Source organism: Geotrypetes seraphini, chromosome 3 (assembly GCF_902459505.1).
Source record: "Geotrypetes seraphini chromosome 3, aGeoSer1.1, whole genome shotgun sequence".
In the NCBI taxonomy this organism is placed as follows: domain Eukaryota; kingdom Metazoa; phylum Chordata; class Amphibia; order Gymnophiona; family Dermophiidae; genus Geotrypetes; species Geotrypetes seraphini.
Window position 1 is genome coordinate 290,954,650 of NC_047086.1, and position 27,140 is coordinate 290,981,789.

The window sequence follows — 27,140 nt, forward strand, 5'->3', positions numbered from 1 at the left end:
GCCACCCAGGGATCAATATGATCATATCCCTTGGCTTTACACACCCTATCGTCATCGGGTCAATTGACCCGATGACGATAGGGTGTGTAAAGCCAAGGGATATGATCATATTGATCCCTGGGTGGCATCTCTGAGGGCCAAAAAGATTAATTGATACACCTTAGTTACAAGGTATAAAGGGTGATCTACAACATCACCTTGGGTGAATAATTAATAGCACCTTGTAAGAGTACATTGTTCAAGCCTATTGTCCTAATCACCTCTATTGTTGACAGTTTTTCTTCTTGGTCTCCATGGAAGATCACATTGGGTTCTGGTACACCGGATGTGTCCTCGCTTGTGAAGACTGACGAGAAAAATTTGTTTAACCTGTCGGCTACCTCTTTTTCCTCCTTTATCACTCCCTTTCTGTCTCCATCATCCAAAGGTCCTACTTCCTCCCTCGCTGGTTGCTTCCCTTTAACATATCTGAAGAACGATTTGAAGTTTTTTGCCTCCCTGGCCAGCCTCTCTTCGTATTCTCTTTTCGCTTTCCTAACCACTTGATGACACTCTTTTTGGCTTTTCCTGTGTTCTTTCCAGTTCTCCCCAGTTTGGTCCTTTTTCCATTTCCGGAATGATTTTTTTCTTGTCTCCTATCGCTTTCTTCACCTCATTGTTTATCCATGCGGGATTTTTTGCTCGGTTTTTTTGCACCCTTTTCTAAATCTGGGGATGTACATATGTTGTGCTTCTTGCACTGTGCACTTGAATAGAGACCAGGCTTGCTCTACGGTTTCTGTTTTTCTTGAGCTTTTTCTGAGTTTTTTCCTTACCATTGCTCTCATATCATCATAGTTCCCTTTCTTGAAGTTCAACGTTGTCGCTGTGGTTCTTTTCCCTTTTGCTGTACCTACTTCTAATTTGTACTGGATCATGTTGTGATCGCTGTTTCCTAGTGGTCCTACTATTTCCACTTCCTTTGCTGGTCCCCCTAGTCCGTTGAGGATTAGGTCAAGAGTGGCATTCCCTCTTATTTCTAAAGCGCTGGAGGGGAAAGGGATTTGTATACCATCTTTTTGTAGTTATACAACCACACTCGAAATGGTTTACATACAGGTAATTCAAGCATTTTCCCTATCTGTCCCGATGGGCTCACAATCTATCTAATGTACCTGGGGCAATGGGTCCCACGAGTGAATGATGCCTGATGCCTCCACCTGGGAAAAAAAGCATTAATGAGTAGATTTACCCTCTTCCCCCATCCCAATGATGAGGCTCTTTTGAACCTGGGAGTGGCAGCCTATTAAAAATGGACAGCTAAGTGGTGGAATGGGCAAGCATGAAAAATAAAATAGCCATTATTTTCCTTCCATTGCTCTGGATTTACTAGTCAGGGTTTGTTTATAAGATAAGGACCTATCCAAAGGCAAAGGAAGAGGGTTTAAATGGCTAGATAAAATTATAATTGGAGAAGCCAGAACACAAACCGGATAAAACAAACAGGGGATAATATATTGACCTAAATATGTGTTTTTGTGCTGAGGTCATTGGAAACAGGGAGAGAGCAGCATTCTCTTAGGACCCTAGAAATGAATTTGATAGCTCTGTTGGAAGACCAGAGAAGATACACACAGGCTGTAGCTTAGTTTTATGAAGTCCCATTGTTTCAATATATGTCCAGTCTCCAGAGACCTGCAGGAGAGATAAGGGTTGGCTTTTGACCTGGTTGCTATAGAGATGGACTTTTCTTCTTACTACAGAGATTACATTCCAGGGGAGGGGGTTTCCCTCTCCTTTTTTGCAGGGTAAAGTTAGAAATGCTAATTGGATATGCAAAATGATGAATTAAATTTTAGTAAACTAATAACGTAGGGACTTTCATATTTAAGGGTTCAGATTGAAATATAATTACCTCTAACTGGAGGAGTCATATAGGAAAAAGTAGGGTCTGTGGGGGTGGATTGGCCATTCCCCTTTTCTTTCACTGAGACACAGGATTTTCAGTGCATGCTCTTAAATAACTCAGTAATATGGGAGCAATAGTTTAACTCTTTTATAAGAAATGATTTAAAGCTGTATGAATGGATAATTTTTCCTCTGTAAGTATATTGTAATACTTTTTCCTGATTTCTTCTGTACTTTTCTCCTTTATTAGATAAGCTAGTATTAAAATGTAACTTTTAAGAATCTTTGTGTGAGGGGACGGACACTCCCCCAATATGCATACAAGCGCCTTATATGGTATCAAGTATTCATGACCAATTAGATGCAGGCAGTAAAATGTCATCATGTATTAGGTATATTTAAGTGAACCTAGCAGAACAGAATTTTGAGGGCGTTATGTCAGGGAAGTTGCATTTACACTCTCTGACTTGTAATGTTCCTCCATTGTACAAATACGACCACATTACCAATGCATACCTAGAATCCCACTGGCTACCAATAAAAGCAAGAACACAATTCAAACTCTACTGTCTCATTTTCAAAGTAACCCATGGCACGGCACCCAGTTACCTAAATAACCGTTTTCATTACTACCACCCACCAAGAAAAAGGAGAACACAGAACCTCTTCACCTATCCACCACTCAACGGTACCTGTCGTAAGAAACTCTATGACAACCTCCTGGGGACACAGGCAGCCAAAATAGACTCTGACATCTCTAAATTACTGACCAAAACAACAGACATAAAAGAGTTCCGCAAAGAAATAAAAACACTACTGTTCAAAAAATATCTCCCATCACTCTAACCACCGCCCAATGAGTTCCCATTCAACGACTTCGGAAACACTCATCCATATTATCTCTTTGTCTGTGATCAAGAATGTACTGTACCTCTCCTACACTACACCCGACTTAACTGATCGAGTTAACATATATTACCTCTGCAAAATGCATTATCTTCTGCTATATGTACTATCTTCTGTAATAAGTAATATCCTCTGCGAAATTGTAATATCATAACTCTTCACTGTTCCTGTAACTTACTCCTATCCTGAAATGTAATTCTACTGGAATGTCCCAGATACTTTCTATATTGTAATCCGCCTAGAACCGCAAGGCACAGGCGGAATAGAAATCCGTAATGTAATGTAATGTAAATGAATGCCTTGAAATAGGACTGTCTGTTGAATTTTAATAAAAACAAGATTTTATCTGGAATATTTGTACAATTATCATCATTTCAGTGCACCTATGGGCAGGGTAGAACCAAAACTCTGCTCACCAGGAAAACTTCAAAGAGACTGCTGTCAACAAGGCTGTCAAAAGATCAACAGATGTATATAAGGGGGTGCTGAAAAGTTTTCAGCCCAACCAACATCTTAAATTCTGAGTGTTATTTTGCCACTGTATCTGAAAAGAGTGTCATTTTGCAAAATGCTAATTTGCAGAATCATAATGCTATGTTTTGACATTGTTTCAGATCATTGATTGAACCATGTCAACGAAAAGTGTGGAATTTTCAAGTGTGGAACTCCGAGCCATCATGAAGTTCCTATTCCTGCAGAAGAAAACTCCAAAGGAAATCCATGAATATATGATGCAAACTTTGACTTAAGATGCAGCAAGGTCTGGGAGGCCTCAAACAGTGTCCTGAAATTGTTGACCATGACTTGATTTTGGCAGATCTGCGAATATTGGCTAAAACAATTGCTGAAACACTACAGATATCTAGGGAACTTCTTGGGTGTAAATTCCACGAGCAGCTGTATAAGCAGAAGCTGTCAGCCAAGTGGGTGCCCAAATGTTTGAATGACAAGAAACGATGTCAGGTGGACACTTCCAAGTTGATTTTGCAGCAGTTTCAGCAAGCTGGTGCCTACTTTTTGGAATGACTAGTTACTGTTGATGAAACATGGTTACATCACTATGATCCTGAGACAAAACAATAGTCCATGCAATGGTGGCACTCAGGTTCTCCAAGGCCAAGGTTTCAAGACCCAAAAGTCAGCAGGAAAGGTCATGGCCACAGTGTTTTGGGATCAGGAAGGTGTTATGACTATCTTCCAAGAGTGAAACAGTTAATGCAGAATACTACTGTAACTTGCCGTACCAATTAATGGAGACATTGAAAGAAAAAAGGATAGGGAAGGTGTAGAAATGAGTTCTCTTTTTGCAAGACAATGCACCTGCTCATAAGGCTGGCAAAATGATGGATGTTTTGACATAGCTAGGGTTTCAGTGCATAGACCATCCACCCTGCTCACCAGATCTTACTCCATCTGACTATGTTATTTTTCCAAACCTTAAAAAGAGTTTGAAAGGGCAACAATTTTTGAGTGATTCGGAGATAATTGCAGCAACGGAGTAGTATTTCAGTGACCAGATAGCAGAGTAGTTTTTGGAAGGGTTACAGAAACTTCAGATACAATGTGCCAACTGTGTTGAACTTAGGGGTGAATATGTGAAATAACTTCTAAGTTTCATGGTTCCGTGTCATTCCCTTCTTGGTTAGGCTTTTGACCCTAGCCAGATTTCTAGGCAGATTAGATGGACCATACTAGTCTCTATCTGCCATCTATTACAATGTTATAAGTCTGACCTGTATTTGCTCAGGGATCCACAAACTGCTGCTCATCATATTATTTTGTGCCAGAGCTTGAGGCTCTGCACTAGAAAAACAGATGTCCACAAGTTGGTCTTCTTCCCTGCTCCCAGTGGAAAAGCTATCATGACTAGTTTCCAGGAGCAAGGCAAGAGATCTGTTTAGACCTCTCCACAGATCTGACTTTTTACTGCTATCAAAGTTCAGTTAGGTGTAGGTATTATGGGAAGTGCATGGCTGAGATATAGCCATAGCATACAATATTCTAACTTTGCTGTAACAGGATTTAGAGACCCGTAGCCTGTGGCCCATGGTTGAGGACTGCAATTAACTACTGCTTTATTTGGAAAGATGTTAGGAATTTGTATTTTGTAACTTGTATTATAAATTGTGTTTAAATTGCTCTAAGCTTATTTGGGCAATCCAAAATGGAAAGGTGGATTATTAAGTACAAACAGAAACACCAAACAAAATAGATCACTTACTTATATAGTAGGATTCTCATTGCACCAGATACTCAACAGAGATAATGTTTACATTGTTGTCTTGGAAGACTACACAGTACATAATCTAGACTCTTCAAAGATTTGGTCTGTCTCTAAAGATTCTCAAAGAGGCCCCTTCTTATTGAGCATCTTTCCCATACAATCAAAATGGGAGAAAGCTTTTAGTAATAAACCCCAAAGTATTAAGCGCTAGCACTGGCCTTTCTGCATTCCAAATGAGTCATAGCTTAGAAAACAAAGTGCACTTTTTGCTACAGCTCTTTTTCCTTAGATATCAATTCCAAGTCTGATTCACTGGAGGATAATATGTCTTCAGGGTATCATTACACACACAGAAATCCTCCTGCTTTAAACTGCAGTCGACTGGTGTATCCTTCAGGAAGTGGTGGGATTTGCTCTCCCCCTCGGTGCAATTTCTTAGCTCAAATTCTTTGGTGAAACAGATTTCAATCTGTCCAAGAATTTGTGGGCTCTGCCCCTGAAAATGGAAAAAAAGATGAGCTTTTAATTAGGCTTCTAAGTTCTTTCACATGCATACCAGACCTAAAATATTATGGTAGATCCGAAATATATTTTCTATCTTAATAACTACAAGAAAGCTAGTGCAAAGCTCGGAAAGTACAAAGGAGTCAGAGATCTCCTATAGGTCAGCTGTAATACCTCTTTATAAAAAGACATTGCATTTCAATGGAGGAAAACTACCTATGATCTCCAAGAACATTAAGGACTAAATTCTATATATATGCTCAGCGCTTTTCTATAAATGTTGCTTAAAGTTAGGTAGTTTATAGAATTTTATTTCTTTCTTTTTAAAATTTCTATTCCGCTTAGAATAGAGCTTATGCCCAGGACTCATGCCTAAATTTAGGTTCAGCCACTTGCACCAACTGAAACATGGTGCAGATCCTCATGTCTCTCTAGTATGATGGCCATGCTGTGCAGGCTGTGGGTTCCCGGCAGGTGAGGGGGCGGCATGGGAGACCCTCATTCTTTCTTTTTTTTTAAGGATTTGTCTATAACTGTGTCTCATGACTAATGACTCATGACTTCAAGAAATCCCTGAAAAAGTCTTAACACCACGAATACCTTCCTCTTCCCATCTTCTTCCCAACTTACAGATACTACATGATCTATTCTTTACCGTTACTAGAAATGACCAATGCTCTTCTTTTGTAACCCACCTTCTTTAACTCTTTTGTAATCCGCCTTGAACCGTAAGGTAATGGCGGAATAAAAATCTCTAATGTAATGTAATGTAAATTAGACAGGGATCCTGCTTATTTTATAATTACACACATAAATTCAAGAAATGCCCCCGATCCACCCATGGTCCTGCTATTTCTGCACCCCCTTTTTGACTCGCATGTAAAATTTAGGCAAAGATCCTGTGCCTAAATTTATGTAAATTTTAACTAATTTGGTGCCAATAATTACTCGTTACTAGTGCTAATTGGTTTGCTATTCAATTAAATTGTGCACGCAAATTGGGTGCATACCCAAATTTGCACAAGCAATGTTTAGCGTTTGTTATAGAATTCAGGATTAAATAACAAATACAGAAATCATATGTACTATGTCTGGGAAAAGGTGACTAAATTAGTGGATCCAAATTATTGAGAATGGGTCCATAAGAAGTCTGAAAAAGTTTCCATGTTTCTAAGTTTACTAGAGATTTACTATCCCACCCATTGCATTGTTATCTGAGTGGTTTACAATCTAGCTAGAGGGGTTGAAATAGAGACTTGACATGACAGATTAGGGAGGATAGGAGAATTCAAACTAAAAAGAGAATAGGTTCTTGACTTGATAATATATTTTCCAGTAGATAGGGATGTTATACTGAGCCATAGGGTTGTCCATGCCTGCTCGCGAGCATTCTGCAGAAGATGGCAAGCATGACTTTTCAACTCCTCCTCCTTCTCCCCAGTCTCTGTTGCTCCTTCAGTTCATACCAAAGCCAGCAACAGCCCTACAGAAGAAGACATCAGAAGGAGAGGTATAGGGAATTCCCCGACACCAAGTGTCTGATCTGCTCAGATTAATTTTAAAACAATCACTGAGCAAACAGTAATGTAGTTAAAAAAATTAACAAGCCTCTGAGAGGAACAATGAATGGAAGAAAAATACAAGTTAAGTAAGAATATAACAGCTTGAATATTTATGGAGCTCAATCATTCCTCCCTTTTAAGTATATACACAGACTCTTCATAATCCAATAGTGTGACTGATGGGAAAAAATCTTAGCTGTGGAGCTGAAATCTTAGCTGCTTGAGACAGAAAGCAGCCACATCATATAACTGATGGGTGGGGGATTCAGCACACCATCCCTATCTACTAGAAAATATATTATCAAGGTAAGAACCTAATCTCTTTTTCCATTGCAATAGGGATGGTAAGCTGAACCATAGGGACATACGTATATAGTTGGGAAGTACACATTTATTGTTGGAAATTAATGATATAGACATGCCTAAGCAGTCTCACACTTTCTTGAATTCAGACAGTCTTTGTCTCTACCAAACATAAGAATTGCCGCTGCTGGGTTAGACCAGTGGTCCATTGTGCGCTCACGTGGTGGCCCCCAGGTCAAAGACCAGTGCTCTAAATGAGTCCAACCTCACTTGCGTACGTTCCAGTTTAGCAGGAACTTGTCCAACTTTGTCTTGAATCCCTGGAGGGAGTTTTCCCAGCGGAGGCAACTTCTTATGTTCTTAACAGACTCCGGAAGAGCGTTCCGGTTTTCTACCACTCTCGGAGAAGAACTTTATGTTTGTACGGAATCTATCCCCTTTCAACTTTAGAGAGTGCCCTCTCGTTCTCCCTACCAGGAAACTATTCCATGCATTACCACCCTTTCTGTTTAAAAGTATTTCCTTCGATTACACTTGAGCCTATCACCTCTTACTTTTATCCTATGCCTTCTCATTCCAGAGCTTCTTCTCAAATGAAAGACTCTCCTCAAGCACATTTCCGCCATATAGGTACTTACATCTCTATCATATCTCCCCTCTCCTGCCTTTCCTCCAAAGTATATATATTAAAATCTTTAAGTCTGTCTCCATATGCCTTATGATGAAGACCACCGACCATTTTAGTAGACTTCCTCTGGACCGACTCCATCCTGTTTATATCTTTTTAAAGGTGCAATCTCCAGAATTGTATATAATATTCTAAATGAGGTTTCACTAGAGTCTTATACAGTGGCATCAATACCTCCTTTTTCCTTCTTGCAATACCTCTCCCTATGCACCATAGCATCCTTCTAACTTTTGCTGTCACTTTTTCAACCTGTTTGGCCACCTTAAGGTCATCATTTGCTATCACTCCCAAGTCTCTCTCCTCTTTTGTGCATAAAAGTTCTTCACCCCCTAAACTGTACCATTCCCTCATTTTTTTTGAAGCCCAAATGCATGACCTTGCATTTCTTAGCATTGAATCTTAGCTGCCAAATTTCAGATCATTCTTCAAGTTTTGCTAGATCCTTCCTCATGTTATTCACACTATCAGAGGTGTCTACTCTATTGCAGATGCTGGTATCATCCGCAAAGAGACAAATCTTACCCGACAATCCTTTAACAACATCACTTACAAAAATGTTAAAAAGAACTGACACAAGAACTGTCAAATCTAAGCTGGCCAAAAACTCTCCTGGCTCCACCTCTGCAAAGATGGACTCAACGGCCTCCATTCGAAACAGAGGAACTCCCAGGGTGGCATTGACATGTTTGAGATCCTGGATGGGCCTCCACTCCTCTGAGCCTTTCTTTGGCATGACAAAGTATATCTTAGCTGTTGATCTTGTACACTATATTGTAAATACACAAAACAGTGCTGCTGCCAAAAATAATTACATAATATGTACATTTACTTGGCAAGCAAGCATTTGCCAGGACTACATTGGGAACAGAACCATCACTTGTTACAAAAATGAGCCTCAGTAACATCAAGCAGAGACACGTCCTGCTTAGTCAATAAGCCATAACTGGTTCCAAAATAGTTAAATCACAGGCTCCTCTAACTGGTGGCGAAAGCGCAATAAAAAAACTCAAGAAGCACAAAAGGCCCACTGAGAAAAACCTGTGCTTCCACCCTCCGGTAGAGAAATATTCTGTTCAAAAGACCCCAGTTTTTAGTCATGGCAAACACAGTGCAGTAGCAAAAAACTGGGTCACATAAAAATTAAAATTGTAGAAAGCAATCGTGTAGTCCGAAAGGATCCAAATGTGACTGAAAAAAACACTGTCTCACACACGTATTTGTAATCCACCTAATGCCAGGGAGCTGGTCACAATCTTCCCCCTTCAGCAAGAACCTTTTTTCACTAGATTCCACTGCTTCAGGAAAGAAGAAAGCAAAGAGCGACATGCAAACTGCTATTGTGAGAAAAAAAGTTTCAAACTGCTACACTAGCCATAAAATCATCCAGGCTCTTTCCAAACAGCATCTATCCCTTGAAAGGGAGCCTGCTCAGCGTCACTTTAAAGGTCGAATTACTCGCCCATTGCCTATTCCAAAGCATATGACTGCGGCAATCAAAAATACTGAGAATTTCCCCACGACTCTAATGTCATAGAACAGTGTTTATCAACTCAGTCCTGGAGTACTCCATTGCCAGTCAGGTTTTCAGGATATCCACAATGAATATGCATGAAAGAAATTTGAATACACTGCCTCCATTATAAGTAAATTTCTTTCATGCATATTCATTGTGGATATCCTGACTGGCAAGGGGGTACTCCAGGACTGAGTTCAGAACACTGTCAGAGTGCATCTGCTACATAGTCTATTTCTATCAACACAAACTGAAGCAGGGGCTCAGATTTCTTAGCCTAGAATGACAGGGGTTCAAAGTCTAGAAAGACAGGGACTCAGAGTCAGGCTCTAATTTCTTATTCTAGAATGACAGGTGTGTGCCACAAAAGAGGCCGTGGCTGCAGCCTTAACCCCTAGGGCTAAAGCCTCAAACTGCCTCCGGAGGACCAATCCACTCTGTGGTCCTGCAGATCTCTTAAAACCATTCTATCTTCATTTGGAAGGGAAGTGAATTTAGACAACTCTAATTCAGAACCCCCTGAACTGCCCTGTGGGCTGCGACAGCCCTACTCAGAGACCAGATGCTGGAAAGATGTGCTGCAGCCTGACACAGCTCCTCTCAGGCTAGCTGGAAATCTGAGAAGACCTCTATCACCAGGAAAGCTGCCTCCTCCGATTCTTCAGCTGCCAGTCTGGCTACAGCTGGACTGAGCCTCAACCTCCAGGACCAGAATCCAAACGCCATGAGGAAGGGAAAGGAAAGTGCAGCTGACACTGTGTGAGCTCCGAAGAAATGGAATTGATGCCCATACAGCCTGCCCTAACACTCCTGATCAAGTCAAGGAGTGAGCAAACAGAAGGGAAAACCCCCGAGTTCCACAGTTCAAGGCTGGCTGAGCAGGTCCCTGCAGGATCCACCTGCCAGCTGCAGACTAAAGTCTGCTCCTCTCACACAGGCTAGGCAGTCACTGGAATTGAACAAAAGCACAGAGTCCACAAAAATTACTTGAAAAACAAAAAAGAAGACTGAGCAGATCAAAGTTGCTCCTGCAGGCTCACTTGCAAAAGAAATAACTGACTGGGAACATCAGAGAGCAGGAGGTTCTGAAAACATAGATCAGTATTTCATGCAACAGACTTACAGAACGAATAGAAGACCCTTGGGCCTAGATTCACTAAACCTTCCGATCCTGTAAAGACGATCATAAAACCAATAAAACCTCCGTGCAAATCACTGGCATGCAAAAAAGATAGTGAATCAATCGCTATTTCAAAATTGGCCAGGAATTGGCCAACAGCGATTGAATCACTATCTTTAGTGAATCTGGCCCTTGGTTCAGCATACCATCCCTACTGCACTGGATAGAAGAATTATGACAAAAAATGAGAAAAATGATGGGAAGGCGCCACAAAACTGAAAAATTTGATGCACTGAAGAGAACACTGAAGACACAGCTTCTCAGCTCCACAGAAAACAAAGAACTGCAGGTCCCACAAGCCAACGTCAGAAGGAAGGCACATGTGTGGTACAGGTATTGCCTTAAAAAATTTAAAGTGACAGTGCACAGGTACAAGCGGAATAAAAATCACTAATGTAATGTAATGTAATGTAATGTATGTGTTCGTACTGGGTCCTGTGGATTATGTCATCCACATGTAAGAATATAAAGATAACTTGTCCTCAGAGAACTATTTGTGTTGTATTTGTTTTGAATTTATTTATAATTGTAGGTCCACAGATGAGAGATAACTGTTCTGTGATATGCATAGAATCCCTATCAAAATCTGCAGGCTATAAGAAACAGTACAGAATCACAGAATAGAATATTATTATGTTCTCTTAGGCTTCCGCGGCTGGTATCATGATTGTAGCAGGTTTCCAGGTCATGCTGCGCCTGTGTAGAAAGAACAGACATTTCAGCCATCATGCTATGGCTTTCTTCAGGGTATGCTATGAGGTCTGCAGTGTATCTTTATATATAGTGGGCTCATGGATCTGAGAACAGAGCAGTCTGAGGGTCAAGAAATTTGAATTTTTGGTGGGAAAGTTTATTGGGCTGACCTGATTGAGAACAGGGAAGGCTGTTGGTCATGAATTTGAATTTTGGCGGGAAAGTTCATTGGAGGTCCAAGTTTGAATTTTGGCGGGAAAGTTTGTTGGACATCCAAGTTTGAATGTTGAGTATTGGCTTGAGCATTTGGAACCCAATTTTTAATGTCTGGAGAGAGAGTCTGAGGTCCTACCTTTAAATTCTGTCAGAAAAGAGGCTAGGACTTTTGAGACGGAGGAAGAAGGCGTTTGTCCTCAGCCCCAGACCTTTTTGCACTAAGTTTCTTTTGGATGAGAGGTTGCCATGCTTTGTTTATGGAGAGCTCTTTATCTGCATTGAAGTTATTGGGGTGTCTTGCGATTTCTATTGCCGCTTTGATTCTTCTTTCTCCAGGACTTTTGTGTTTTCAAATCTAATTGTATGACCAGTTTTCCTGCCATGGAGGGCTACCGCTGATTTTTCTGTGTTGCATAGCTTGTGGTATCTCTTGTGCTCTTTCAGCCTTTCCTTTATAGTCTGTCCAGTCTCACCAATGTAAGATTGGCCACAACTGAATGGGATTTCATATACACCAGGGGTTTGGAGCAGAGGCAGCTGGTCTATCACATGTGTAAGTATGGATGCAAGTTTCTGTGGTGCATTGTAGTAGAGAGTTGCGCGGGGACAGAAATCCCACCCGTCCCCACCCGTCCCCGCCAAAGTCCTACCCGTCCCCACCCGTCCCCGTGAGGAATCCCACCCGTCCCCACCCGTCCCCGTGAGGAATCCCTCCGTCCCCACCCGTCCCCGCGAGGAATCCCCTCCGTCCCCACCCGTCCCCGCGAGGAATCCCCTCCGTCCCCGCCCGTCCCTATAAACTTCAGAAATAGTTATTTCATTTAATTATGCTACTGAATTAAAGGCTCTGGTAGAAACCCATTTACAAATAAGCAAAAAGACTTTATTAATTTGAAAATATTAATTGGGAAGAATACATACTTTGCAAACGGGTTTCTACCAGAGCCTCTAATGTTTATAAATTTTTATCAACACAGCTAATATACTATTTTATCCTGAAGCAAAATAAAAAAAAAGAAATATAATTCTTTTCCTACCTTTGTTGCCTGGTTTCTGCTTTCCTCATGTTCTCATTCAATTCCTTCCATCCACTGTCTCTCTTCCTTCTGCATCTTCCATTTGCTCTGTTACTGTGCCTCTCCCTTTCTTCCCCCTTCCAAATTGGTCTGGCACCCATCTTCTTCTCTCCGCTCCCCCCATAGTCTGGCATCTGTCTTCTTCCCTGCCAGCGTCTTCTCCCTACTCTCTCTTCCCCAATTCCTTTCAGCGTCCTTCTCCCCCTATCTTCCCCATGTCCTGTCAGCGTCCTTCTCCCCCCTCTGTCTTCCCCATGTCCTTTCAGCGTCCTTCTCCCTCTCTGTCTTCCCCATGGCCTTTCAGCGTCCTTCTCCACCCCCCCCCCGTCTTCCCCATGTCCTTTCAGCGTCCTTCTCCACCCCTTTGTCTTCCCCATGTGCTTTCTGCATCCTTCTCCCCCCTCTGTCTTCCACAAGTGCTTTCAGAGTCCTTCCCCCCCCCGCCCTTCCCATGGCCTTTCAGCGTCCTTCTCCACCCCTTTGTATTCCCCATGTGCTTTCAGCGTCCTTCTCCCTCCTCTGTCTTCAAGTGCTTTCAGAGTCCTTCCCCCCCTCCGTCTTCCTCATGGCCTTTCAGCGTCCTTCTCCCCCCTCCTTCTCTACCGCCCCGGGTGCAGCACAGCCGGCCAGGTCCCCTTACTTTTGTGGCACTTCCCCGACCGACCGACAACAGCCCCGGTCCGACAAACCTCCCTGCCCTTAACCGCGAATCTAAATTACCTTATTACAGCTGCTGTAAGAAGATAATTTAGATTCGCAGCTACAGGGCAGGGAGGATTGTCGGACCGGGGCTGTTGTCGGTCGGTCGGGGAAGTGCCACAAAAGTAAGGGGACCTAGCCGGCTGTGCTGCAACCGGGGCGGGGTGTGGTGTGGCGGGGCGGGGCGAGGCGGACCACCCCCTCCCTTGGTAGCCACTCGAACCGCGAGGCTACTCTCCTCCTTACCTGCACTGCCTGCAGCACAGAGCCAAACGAAAGTCTTCCCGACGTCAGCGCTGACGTCGGAGGGAGGGAGGGCTTTGTTTAAGCCCTCCCTTCCCTCGACGTCAGCGCTGACGTCGGGAAGACTTCCGTTCGGCTCTGTGCTGCAAGCAGAGAAGGTAGGGAGAAGAAGAGCCGCGCGACTGAGTACATCCAGCCCCGCAGGAACCCCGCGACCCTCGGAGGCGTCCCCACGGGATCCCCGCGACCCTAGGGGGCGTCCCCACGGGATCCCCGCGACCCTAGGGGCGTCTCCACGGGATCCCCGTGACCCGAAGGGGGAACCCGTCGTCCCCGTTCCCGTGCAGCTCTCTACATTGTAGGCTGTTTTGATGTTATTTTTCTTTAGCAGTCTCCCTAAGCGATCTGTTACTCCTTGGACATAAGGGAACACTACCATTTTTTGTTCTGATGCAGTATTGTTTAGTTTTTTTTAAAATCTCAGTAGGACAGGGGTGTCCAATGTCGGTCTTCGAGGGCCGCAGCCCAGTCGGGTTTTCTGGATTTCCCCAATGAATATGCATGAGATCTATTTGCATGCACTGCTTTCAATGCATATTCATTGAGGAAATCCTGAAAACCCGACTGGATTGCGGCCCTCAAGGACCGACATTGGACACCCCTGCAGTAGGAGATAAAAACAGGATCTGTGTTTTTTAATGAAGGGAAATTACTTAGAAATGGTGAATCCATCTTTTACCCACTCTCTCTAATCATTAAACTAAATATAAAATTCTCTTTCCTATATTTGTAGTCTGGAAATTTTATTTTTCTAAATTATGTTGGCCCTAGTCTCTGGTTTCTGTTTTCCTCTGTTTTAACTCTATTTCTATGATCTCTGTCAATTTACCTTTTTTTCTTCTTCTTCCCTACATCCATCTAACATTAGTCTTTCACTTTCAGCTTCATTTTTCTGCCGCTCTACCCATTCAGATTTCACCCATCCTTCAAGCTTCTTCTTTTTACTACATTATCTATACTTTTCCATCTCTAACTTTTCCTCTCTTTTTCTCTGTCCCATCCTGGCCCAGCACCTTCTCTTTCTCTCTTCCCCAACCTGTGCCCAGCAACTTTCTCTCTTAAGGTGCATAGGAAGCCGCCGCCCATGTTCCTATCATTGGAAGTGATGCAGCCTCTTCCTGCTGCCCTACCAAAATTTGCCACTTCATTGTGCCTAAATGTAGAGCTGCCCTTTTCAGGCAGCTTGAATAGTTTCCAAAGTTCTTCTACACTTGACCCGCCTAAAAGAGGGTACCATTTGCATGCCCACATTTATAAAATATTGTCATTTATGTAGATAAGCATGTTCAGGACTATTCTATGAAGTAGGGGTGCAATTTGCTTAGCACACAAATGCACACATTGAAAAATTTATGGGGTCGATGATGGAAAAAGGATGTCCTTGCAATTGGATCGTCCTAAGAGAGAGATTTTGCACTTTGTGCCTCTCTTTTCTTTTCTGCATGGGGAGCCTGCTATGTTGAGTGAGCCCACACTCTTTTGCTTCTGCACACAAATGCAAGGGGGTGTTTAGAGGGGAGCAGCATAGACAGGCCATTTATGCCTGTCATAGACCCGTCATAAGCGGGCTCACCTGAATTTAGGTAAGCTGATGCTAATTTATGCTACTATCCTATATTGGTATCTTGGTACACAGTGTGTAGCATCGTCTTGCCTAAATTGTGACTCCCAGTTCTAGAATTACCCCCTAACGCAGAGTATTGCAAACCGTGTGCTGTGGCACACTCGTGTGCCCTGACAGATCCCAGGCTTATGCAGTGCTGTACACCAAACATGGAAGAGACGGTGCCTGCTCCAAAGAGCTTACAATCTAGTTATGACAGACAAACTGGACAAAAAAAGATATATCTATACAAATTGCTCAGGTGAGGAATTACAGAGGGAATGATAAGACAGACAAGTGCTTAGCAGATGAGTTAGAGTTAGGAACTGAAAGCAGCTTCAAGGAAGTGGGCTTTGAGTATGGATATGTTAAATATGGCTTTAAACATTACTTATGCCTAAAATATGTTAAATATGAATTAAGTTTATCGCTAAAAATTATAACAGCGTTTTGAAACAAAGAAGCCGATGAGGATTCATCACCCAATAACTCCCAGCTAAAACAGTAATGTAGCGGAGGAGGGGGTGTAACTGAGGCTTCGTTCCAATAAAAAAACATATACATTAAGCTAATATATGATATAGTATCACTCATAGCAGTTATATATAACTAGTATTTTAGCCCATTACATTAACGGGTGCTAGAATATATGTCTGTTTGTCTTTATTTCTGTCTCTCTCTTTCTTGGAGCATGATATACCATAATAGGCAGTGTGTTCCAGGCATATGGTGCCGTAAAGTAGAAGGTACAGAGTCTGGAGTTGGCCGTAGAGGAGAAGGGTACAGATAAGAGAGACTTAATCAATGAGTGGAGTTCCCGGGAAGGAGTATAGGGAGAGAGGATTGACACTGAGAAGCTGTGGCATGAATACACTTGAAGGTCAGTAAAAAGAGTTTGAATTGTATGCAGAAATGGATAAGGAGCCAATGAAGTGACTTGAGGAGAGGGGTAGTGTGGGCATAGCAACACTGGCAGAATATGAGGCATGCAGCAGAGCTTTGAATAGATTGAAGGGGCGAGGGATGGTTTAGCAGAAGGCCACTGAGAAGCAGATTGCAGTAATCTAGGCAAGAAGTGATGAGGGTATGGATGAGGATCTTAGCAGTGCACTTAGAAAGGCAGGGCCGGATTTTAGTGATGTTGTAGAGAACGAAATGACAGGTTTTGGCTGTCTTTTGGATTTGTGAAGAGGAAGAGAGAGATGAGTCAAAGATTACCCTGCATTTCCATCTCCAGGTGTTTCTCCTTTGCTTTCTCTCTCTTCTTACTTTCAGGTCTCTCCTTTCCCAACCTTTTTGATCCCTTCTTCAGCCAATCCATCTTAATGTTCTTTTGACCTGGTGGCTGGAAGGAGGTAGCAGCAGGCCAGATCTTTAAAAGCAATGGCTTTGAGATATATCTATGGCAGTGGCCAACAGGTGGTAAGAATCAGCAGCAAGCCAGTAGCCCAGAACAGTAACAATGGCAGAAGGAATAAGTTTGACAGCTAATGCCAGTGGCACAGCACAAAACAAAGATAGTTGCTTTAATTCCTTGGCAAGATGCAAATTCTCCAATATCTGCACCACATTCAACTAAGCCCTGGCTATAATACAGACGATCCTAATTTCCAGAAACAAATTCAAACAAAAATAAAATCTCACACAGTCTGGTGGAAGGCACTGAATCTTGGGCATCACACCATATGTCTTCATAATAGCAGCCTTGATATCTTTCATCTGAAATTGGACAGAATACAAAAATTTTTTTTTTTTAAATGATCTAGTAAAAATTAATCTAAAAGTAAATTACTTTGTAGGCAAAAAGATTGTGTAATTTACATTCAATAAATTTTCTCAAAGGTTATAACTAGGATTGTACATTGATTACTTCAGTCATGTGATTAATCGCATAAAGGACCCCTCACATTTCTTCCTGTATAGTACAATATATACATAGACAAATTCTCAAAACTGACACATTTCAATTCAATTGTCCTATAAAAAGGCAATGTATCAAATCCCATTACCCTCTTTCTAATCATCTCATTCCGCATCTTTGGATCTGTTCCCTGTGCTCTGGTCTATTCCCTCTTTTGTTCTCCTCTTAATGTCCTATATCCATCTTTCATGATCAACTTTTCTTCCTCCCTTTCAAATCTGTCTAGTTTCCATCTTTTTCCTGCCATTCATGGGCACCATCATCTCCCTCTCCTCTTCCTGTCCTTTCCTTCCGTGAGTACCCTCTCTTCCCTCCCCTCCCTCTGCCTACCACTCTGTGCTCATCATTTCTCTCCTTCCCTCCTCTGTCACCATTCCCTTGTTTTTTCCATCCCTATTTCCAGAATCTAGCCTTCTCAAACATCACCCAGAATCTAGCCTTCTCAAACATCACCCTATCTCCCCTGTCTACACCTCTTTCTCCCAGCAAACCTTCCTGTGAGCCTACTCTCTCTCTCCTTCCTCCCTGGTTGGGTCTTCCTCTCTGTCTCACCTCCCTCCTTCTATGGTTGAGTCTCCCTCTCTCTCTCTCTCCCCTTCCTCCCTCCCTGATTGGGTCTCCCTCCCTTCCTGGTTGGATTTTCCTTTATCTCTCTCTCTTCTCGCCTTCCTCCCTCCCTTCATGGTTGGGTGTGTCTCTCTCCTTCCTCCCTCCCTCCATGGTTGGGTCTCCTTCTCTGTCTTTCTCCTTCTTCTATCCATGGTTGTGTCTTCCTTTCTCTCTCTATCTCTCTCCTTCCTCCCTCCATGGTTGTGTCTTTCTCTCTGTCTTTCCTCCCTTCTCTCTCCCTCCATGGTTGGGTATGTCTCTCTCCTTCCTCTCTCCTCCCTCCCTGTGGTCGGGTCTCTATCTCTCTTTCCTCCCTTCCAACTCTCAAGGGTCAGGCCAGTTGCTCTCCTTCCCTCCCTCTATCTATCTTTTTATAGCTTGCCAGCAGTGCTAGCAATTAAAGCAGAGCACTACCAGCAAGATCACCAGCTCCATAGCGGTCTCTTCAGTTCCTACTTACACTGGAACAGATGATGTAAGTTCCTGTTCCAGTGTAGTAGGGACTGAAGAAATTGAGAGAGACTGGAGCAGGCCAATTTATCCTGGTTTATAGTTGCATGCCCGCAAGCTGCACCCCCTGTCCTGGCTGTGTAAGAAAGGCTCCTCCCTATGAGATTTACAAATTCCGGGGAGAAGCCAGGTGCAGGGGAAATAAATAAAGCCTGCAAGTCCTCTGGCTGGACTCTTACGGGGTCTCTAGATGCCATGTGCCTCTACTTTGTAACATCATGAGAAAAAGGTCCCGGGTGATATTTTCTAACCATATCACGGACCCAAAAAGGTTCACCAGCCCTGGAGGACAAGGATGAGCCTAAGCCTGAGACTCCCGCACCTCCCTCACGTGCATTATGGTACACGGTAAAAGGATGCTCTTCCGCCGACAACTCGGCACAATTTCAACATGAATTTGCATCCGCACCCTCTGAGGAGTCCATCCCAGATGAATGGGAACAAAAATAGGGGGTTTTAGTCAGATAGAGGGGCTTTTGAGAAAAAGATTGGTTAAAATCCAAGGTGGCTGGAGGTGGGTGACCTGAATCCTAACCCCAGAAACTCTCAAAATTGGTATTTTCAGACCCACCCTAATTTTCCTAAAATTAAATAAACAAACAAAACAATATCAATAAACTGTCTCCCACCTGGTAATACGAGGTAGATGGCACTATCCCAAATTTCACCAAAGCACTGTAAAAGAAAAATGCTTCAAGTAAGATAACTGGTACAATCCAGATAAAGGCATCAATGGCCACCTCGTAACACTAACCACCTAAAAGTTATAATTAGAGAAGTATCTAAATAGTCTTAAGCAAGTTTAAGGATACATTATGAATTCTATCCACAAAATGAAAATTGTTTGGTTTTTTTTTTAATCTCATAAAGTACATTTATTCAAGCTTCCATACAAATTTCAGGCCCTCAGTAAAATCAGTGTGGTGGTGTGTCATTTTATTACACAAAAACGTACCACAGAATTCAGTAATCTACTGTACTTCAGTACCACAGGCCAGTAAATTCTTATGTTACTGCTGCAGATGGGAATATTGTAAATTTCCAGCTGCAGCTATGCAAGATAGTAGATCTAACTTGGAAATCCCACCCCTCAATCCCTTGTCAAGAACCTTCCAAGCCCCCGTTCCCCAAATTTGCTTTTAAAATACCCCTTGGACTCTCAAACCTCTGATCCCTCACTCATGATCCTTTTTCAAGTATCTCCTTGAACTCCCTACCTCTAATCCCTCTTTCAAAATAAACTTGCACTTCAAACTTCAAATCCTTTTTCAAAATAATCCCCAGACCCCCTATCCCCACACTCTACCAGCACCTACAGCAGTGGTCTCCAGCCTTTTTCAAGTAAAAAGCCAAAGTGAGCAGAGAGCTCCGGGGGCCTCCAAATGATTTTAGGCTTACATTTGTAATTTTAAATATTCATTTTGAATCTACAAGGATATATATATTTTAAACCCTCACTTTTATTGATTTTTGCAATTGTTAATAAGCCAAAATAATCTGACTTCTGAGTAACACAACAATTAAAGAGATTTCTTCCTACAGATAGGATACTGAATCATTTCATCATGGCGCTGGCCACACCCCCCCTCACTAATCCTCCCTTTTACAAAACCGTACAAGAGTTTTTTAGTGCCAGCCATTGCGCTGAATTCTCTGTGCTGCTCTGACGCTCATAGGAATCTCTTGTGCGGTTTTGTAAAAGGGAGGGGGGTAAGTTTTTTCAACAAATCAAGGGCACCACCAATCTCTTTGTGGATAATTTCAATCTACCTGTTCACATTAGGACTCAATTACTTAAGGTTTCTTAAAAATTTGAAAAATTTTTACATGACTTGTAATAATCATGGTAAGATGATATTTTAATTATTGATTGCTTTTGTATTCTCCCATAGATTTTATGGTTTCTTTGGATATAAATCGCCTTAAACATTTTTGGTATAATGAAAGCAATAAATTGTGTATTAGATTAGATTAGATTACATTTTTTTTAAATTATGTGACGGCAATGCTGTGCAGCTGGATCAGTTCCTACTGTGGCTGAACACGTGACACCAATCTGCAGTTTAAGATGCAATATAATGTATGTATTTCTTTCCTTGATATTCTCATTTGTAAGACTACATATGGTTTCAAGATCACTATTATCTTGAAAACTGACAGATACTTTCACTATACTAGTTTCCATCAGAAGGCACTTAAGCGCAATGTGCATTTCTCACAATTTTTACAACTGAAGAAACTGCACAGACATTGATTTCCAAATATACCAGGGTGTGTAACGAGGGCCACAATCCAGTCGGATTTTCAGGATTTCCCCAATGAATATGCATGAGATCTATTTGCATGTACTGCCTCCCATTGTATGCAAATGGATCTCATGCTATCACCTACGCTATTTAATATCTATGTTTCGTCACTAGGACAGTTACTGCAAAATTAAAATTTTATATATATGCGGATGACATTTCCATTTTAATTCCTTTAAATGATTTAACTAATGATATTTTAAAACAAATTTCTCATATCATGACTGAGATAGAGCAATGGACAATCGGTGGAAGGGACTATTTTTTTGGCGGAGGGCTATTTAGGCGGCCTTTCTGCAGGGGATAGCCAGCTCATTCGTAAGGGCTATATTGTGGGAATGAAATGTATTCTTACTCATTGGCTTCAGGACTCCCCGCCCACCATCTGGTATTGGCGCAATAAATTGCATCTTTTAATGGACTGGGAGTCCATGTCCGCTCGGTTCTCTGGATCTCGGAGCAAGCTTTTTCTGTCTGTTTGGGCTTCTTATTTGGATACTTTGCCCCCTGTGATAAAGAGCCAGGTGGTCAATCGCTTGCGGAAGCCAGTTGCCCCTGTCTTGCCAGTGGGTTGAGGGTGGGGTTTTGGGGGTGGGGGGTGTTGGGAGGGAGCGGTTGGGGGGTTGTGTCTAGTATGGATTTGGAGGGCTCCAGGCTATCAGAGTACAGGCCTGGACTCTCGCTGATATCTGGGATTTCTAGTTGGGTGTTACCATGTTAATCTGTATTGTGGCATTGTACTGAGAAAATGATTGTGTTCTCTCTGTTCTGTGTATATCTTTCATGTTGGTGAATAAAAAGTTTATACTAAAAAAAAAAAAAAAAAATTGAAACTTAATACAGAGAAAACTAAATTTTTCCTGGCTAGCCCTAAAGATAAAATAATCAGACCATCACTTTGTTTGAATGGTCATGACTACCTGATTTCAAAATCTATAAAAATATTGGGAGTCACACTTGATTCTCAGTTAACCATGGTAGAGCATACAAATTTAGTGGTAAAGAAGTGCTTTTTCACACTATGGAAATTAAAGACCATAAAAAAATACTTTGATCCACTATCCTTTAGACTATTGGTACAGGCATTGGTCTCGTCTATACTGGATTACTGTAATATTGTTTATTTGGGGGCACCAAAGAAAATCCTGAGAAAACTGAGAATAGTACAGAACACAGCTGTCCAATTGATATTTGGATTGAGGAAAAAAAGATCATATCAATCCCTTCTATCGTCTGTTACATTGGCTCCCGATAGAGGCACGAGTACTATTCAAATTTTCTTGTATCTGTTTTAAGTTGATTTGGGGAATTGCCCCAACTTACCTTTTAACTAATTTTGCGTTATATAGCCCAATGAGGACAACTAGAAGTTCTAATTTATTTGTCTATCCAAAAATTACTGGCTGCAGATACAAGACTTTTTTGGAAAGGACCCTTACATTCCAAGCAAGTAAGCAGCAATCTTGGTGGGGTAATTACATCAGTGGAGTCCTGATGTTTTATAGTGCATTTCGAAAAGTAATTAAATCAGCGTTGTTTGACAAATTCATTTCCTAAAAGTGGATATCAGGGTTAACAAAAATTTTATACTGAATATTGTTAAGTAACGTGTTGTATTTGTAACTATGTATATTTCGCTGATTGTCCAGCCTTCTTCTGTGTAAACCGCCTAGAAATTGTTTGATTATGGCGGTATAGAATAATAAAGTTATGTTATGTTATACTATGCTATTGGGAAAATTCTCAAAACCCGACTGGATTGCGGCCCTCGTTGCCCATCCCTGGGCTATACAAATGAGCAATCGGTTTGAAAACGGACAATATCCACAAAATGTGATTAAGGAATGTTACAAGAAAACGCTTGGCATGAATCGTCAAACTTAGCTTTTTAGTTTCAGTCGGTAAGGGGGCTGACTCCACCAAAATGTCACATGTTTCGCTTTCGCTGTCTAAAGGTAAATCAACCCCTAGAACATAAAATCAGAACCTTGAGACAACGAAAGATGTGACATTTCAGTGGAGTGAGCCCCCTTACCGACTGAAACTAAAAAGCTAAGTTTTGTACTTTAATTATTTATAGAATCCATAATGGAGATGTTTTTGATACTAGAAATTTATTGATAAAAAAAATCAAATAGAATAAAGAAAATGAGCACTTGAAATAAAGTTAATGGATCGGTGAAGATTTGATGTATTCATCTCTTAGCGGAATTGAAGTATTGATTGTAGCGGAGGTACATTGCCGAGATCCAAAGGCTACATATATAACAGAAGCTACTGAGGACAGTTTTTGTTTTCAGCATCAGTTTGTAGGTCTGATCACATCGTTTTGCAATTTCTTTTTTTCACTTCATCTTGTCATTTTATTTTATTTCATTTTTTGGGTTATTAGCCCCTTTTTCCATAAATATATCAAACATTTAGAAATACATGTTGAAATTGATTTTTCTTTTTTGAGCACATATCTTGCCAATAAAGTTAATTTTTTTTGAAGTCATTGAAAGGACATATTTGAAAGGATAAGTTTTCTGTCTCTGTCTATGCTGGAAGTAATCAAATGCAGAATGTTCGTGTTTACTCTCTTGATGGTTTGGGAAGAGGTCATTTAATCATGTTAACGAAGTTAGTTGTCTGAGACAATGAAGGCTCAACCCCCCACTGCCATGTACCGGTTGAGAGTGATAAGGGAAGCTCTTAACACCTTTAAGATTTAAACAATTAAGTACATATCCTGCTCATTCACTCACCCCTCCCCTTCTCTAGTGTTGATTACTTCTTTGAAGCCTATGTATCCTGTCACCAGATATGGTTTGTACTTACGTCATCTGCTAATACCACTGACCCATGTTAAAAAAGTATAAAAGCTGGATGTACTAATAAAAGATTAGGCAAACCTCTTTAGAACACTGTCTACGTATCTTTTCTTTCTAAGGAGAATGCCTCCGGATATCCGTACACAGATGACAGGGTGTTTTGCAGGGCAGTTTCGGGACCAAGAAATGGATCTTGTTCGTTTCAATTTGGGGGCTACGTCCGGGAAGGACTTGACATTACCAATATTTTGTGAGTATTTCTGAATTTTGAATTCTGTTCTTTAATACTCACTGGTATTGGTGTCCTGTTCCAACCCTTTATTTATATTGTAGGGTTTTTGGTAAACCTGCCGCGGTTACTGTTCTTTTGGCAAGGACAAATATTAATGTGGAGTTTTCGGTAAGCTCCCGCCGCGAAAATAAGCAGCTGCCATTCTTTCGGGAAGAATGAAATTAAGTGAAGACTTTTGGAAAGTCTCTATTGTGGATTTATACAAACGTCTGCTCATTCTGTCATCTGTACCATTCTTTGCATGTGCTTTTTTCTTCTATCGCTTAGATAAGATTTTATAGAGTATAAGATTATATTGTATACTAGTCTTTAAGCCCGTTACATTAACGGGTGCTAGAAAGCAGCCCCCTTTCCCTCTCCCCCTCCAGTTCCTCCCTAACTGTCTCTCCGTAGCCCCCCCTTCTGTCTTCCCCCCCTAAGCAAAATGATCTGCCTCCCAGCACACCCCTCCCCCCGAAGCAGCCCCCTTTCCCTCTACCCCTCCAATTCCTCCCTGACAGTGTCTCCGTGGTCCCCCTTCTGTCTCCCCTCCCAAGCAAAGCTGTCTGCCTCCCAGCACACCCCTCCCCCCCAAAGCAGCCCCCTTTCCCTCTACCCCTCCAATTCCTCCCTGACTGTCTCTCCGTGGCCCCCCATTTTGTCTTCCCCCCAAGGAAAGCTATCTACCTCCCAGCACACCCCTCCCCCAAAGCAGACCCCTTTCCCTCTGGCCCTCCAGTTCCTCCCTGATTGTGTCTCCGTGGCCCCCCCTTCTGTCTCCCCCCCAAGCAAAGCTGTCTGCCTCCAAGCACACCCCTCCCCCAAAGCAGGCCCCTTTCCCTCTCCCGCTCCAGTTCCTCCCTGTCTCTCTGTGGTCCCCCTTCTGTCTCCCCCCCAAGCAAAGCTGTCTGCCTCCAAGCACAGCCCTTCCCCAAAGCAGGCCCCTTTCCCTCTCCAGCTCCAGTTCCTCCCTGTCTCTCTGTGGCCCCCTCCTTCTGTCTCCCCCCCAAGCAAAGCTGTGTGCCTCCAAGCACACCCTTACCCCAAAGTAGGCCCCTTTCCCTCTCCAGATCCAGTTCCTCCCTGTCTCTCCGTGGCCCCCCTTCTGTCTCCCCCCCAAACAAAGTTGTGTGCCTCCAAGCACACCCTTACCCCAAAGCAGGCCCCTTTCCCTCTTCCTCTTCCTTCTTCCCAGTTCCTCCCTGTCTCTTCGTGGCTCACGCGATTTTCTCTTCTCGCGGTCTGGCAAGCTCCCCTAGTCCCTTGCCGCCGCCGCCACCCCCTTCCCTTCCCGCGGTCGACAAAACTCTTGCCTCCAGCAGCCTCTGCAGCACTGTAAACACGCTGCTTCGCGGCCTCTACTGCCCCGATTTGCTCTTCCGTGTCCTTGATGACGTCATCAGAGAAACGGAAGAGCAAATGAAGGCAGTAGAGGCCGCGAAACAGCGTGTTTACAGTGCTGCGGTGGCTGCTGGAGGCAAGAGTTTTGTCGACCGCGGGAAGGGAAGGGGTGGCGGCGGCGGCAAAGGACTAAGGTAGCCATCCAGACCGCGAGAAGGGTGGGCTGAGAGGGACCCGGGACCATTGCAGAGGCTCGTTGCACAGTGTAAATACAGTTGCTCAGTGTGAGGCTTCCTTCGCTCTTCCGGGTCTGCATTATGACTCCTCAACGCGCCATCTAGCGCATGCGCAGTCGTGCGGCCACATCCCGACAGAAAAGGGATCAGGGAACACGTTTCGCTACTGCGCATGCGCGGGCTAGCATTTTATTATTTAAGATTATTAATGTACCTCGTTTATAAGGTAAGGTAAGCAAAAATTTCTGCATTGTTATATTGTTTTTGTTATTGAAAAAATTCCTGCATTGTGATATTGTTTTTGTTATGGATCATAAAGGCACTTAGGATTCTTCCCCTCCTAGACAGATGAGACTTTGTTCGCTTCAGTAATAATAATGATAATGGTAGTAACTTTGTTCTTCTATACCGCCACAATCTTGCGACTTCTGGGCGGTTTGCATTCAAGAGAGCTGGACATTCAGCGATTTACAAAATATGGAGGGAGTACAGAGTACAGAGACTATTAGGAATCAAAATTACAAAATATAATGTTTGCTAAGAATTTCGGAGCGGACCTGTAAAGAAAAATCGCAGCTTTCCTGAAAAAAGGGAAAAAATTACAATGTAGTTTGTTTAGAGATTCAGAAACAGCAAGAATTAGGATTTCAGAGAGCATTGTAAAAAGAAACAGAGTACTTGGTGAGGTTCTGTTTAGGTGATGTATCTGTCGAATAGGGTAGTTTTTATGAGTTTTCTAAAGGCATTGTAGGTCAGTTCGGCTTTATTAATGTGACTGTCTAGCCAATGTTGTTGTTTATTTGCTTGGAGCATGAAGGTTCTGTCCAGAAAGGTTTTGTATTTACAATTGGTTATGCTTGGGTATGCAAAAAGATAGCTGTTTCTGGTTTGTCTTATTGGGTTGTAGAATACAAAGTGTGTTTGTAGATACGTAGGAGCTAGTCTCCAAACTAGCTTGAAACATATGCAGGAGAACTTGAATAATATTCTTGCCTCGACTGACAGCCAGTGCAGTGGTTTGTGGTGGGGGATGACATGGTCATTCTTTTTTAATCCATATATCAAGCAGACAGCTGAGTTCTGAATGATACCCAAATAAACGATATTACAATAGTCCAGGGTAGAAAGCACTAGTGATTGCACTAGTAATCTAAACGATAGTGGGTCGAAGTATTTTTTGATGGTCTTTAATCTCCATAACATCGTGAAACATTTTTTTGCCACTATATTCATGTGTTCAATCGTAGTGAGGTGTGTGTGTCCAATGTGACTCCCAATATTTTTATTGTGTTGGTAATTGGGTAATCATGATCTTTTATACGTAGCGTTGAATTGGTAATTTTATCCGTTGGGCTTGCAAGGAAGATTTTTGGTTTTTTCTGTGTTAAGTTTCAGTTTGAAGTTGCTTGTCCAGTGTTCTATTTTGGTCATTATATGAGTAATGTATTTTGAGGTTTCATTTGTTATGCTGTTCACTGGGATTAGGATGGAGATGTCATCTGCATATATGTACTAGATCAGGTTTGGTTTTTGTAGTAAGTGTCCTAGAGAGGATATGTAAATGTTGAATAGGGTAGGTGAAAGTGGTGCACCCTGTAAGGTTTAATATGAATTGAATGTGAGTGAACCGGGTTGTGGATGTGTGGTATGGGTGAATTTGTGGTGCTTGAGGTGAAGTGGTTGAGTTGGAGTCGGAGATCTGATTCTGTGGCAGTCTTTGGTGGGGAGAGGGGGAGGGCAGCCCCTCCTTCTCCTTTGTTGTAGTGACAGGCAGGC

At 42.3% G+C, this 27,140-nt stretch overlaps 1 protein-coding gene across 6 annotated transcripts in view; it reads right to left on the minus strand.

The window, feature by feature from the left end:
- Positions 1–4,957: 4,957 nt before the first annotated feature.
- Positions 4,958–27,140, minus strand: part of RNASET2 (ribonuclease T2) — a 100,662-nt gene continuing 78,479 nt past the window's right edge. For all 6 annotated transcript variants that reach the window (XM_033935656.1, XM_033935652.1, XM_033935654.1 and 3 more), the window contains 3 exons: positions 19,027–19,072; positions 17,002–17,076; positions 4,958–5,513 (listed from right to left, as the gene is read on the minus strand). In XM_033935656.1, the coding sequence (XP_033791547.1) occupies positions 5,310–5,513; positions 17,002–17,076; positions 19,027–19,072 (325 nt within the window). In that variant the 3' untranslated portion in view covers positions 4,958–5,309. The remainder of the gene's footprint in view (positions 5,514–17,001; positions 17,077–19,026; positions 19,073–27,140) is intronic.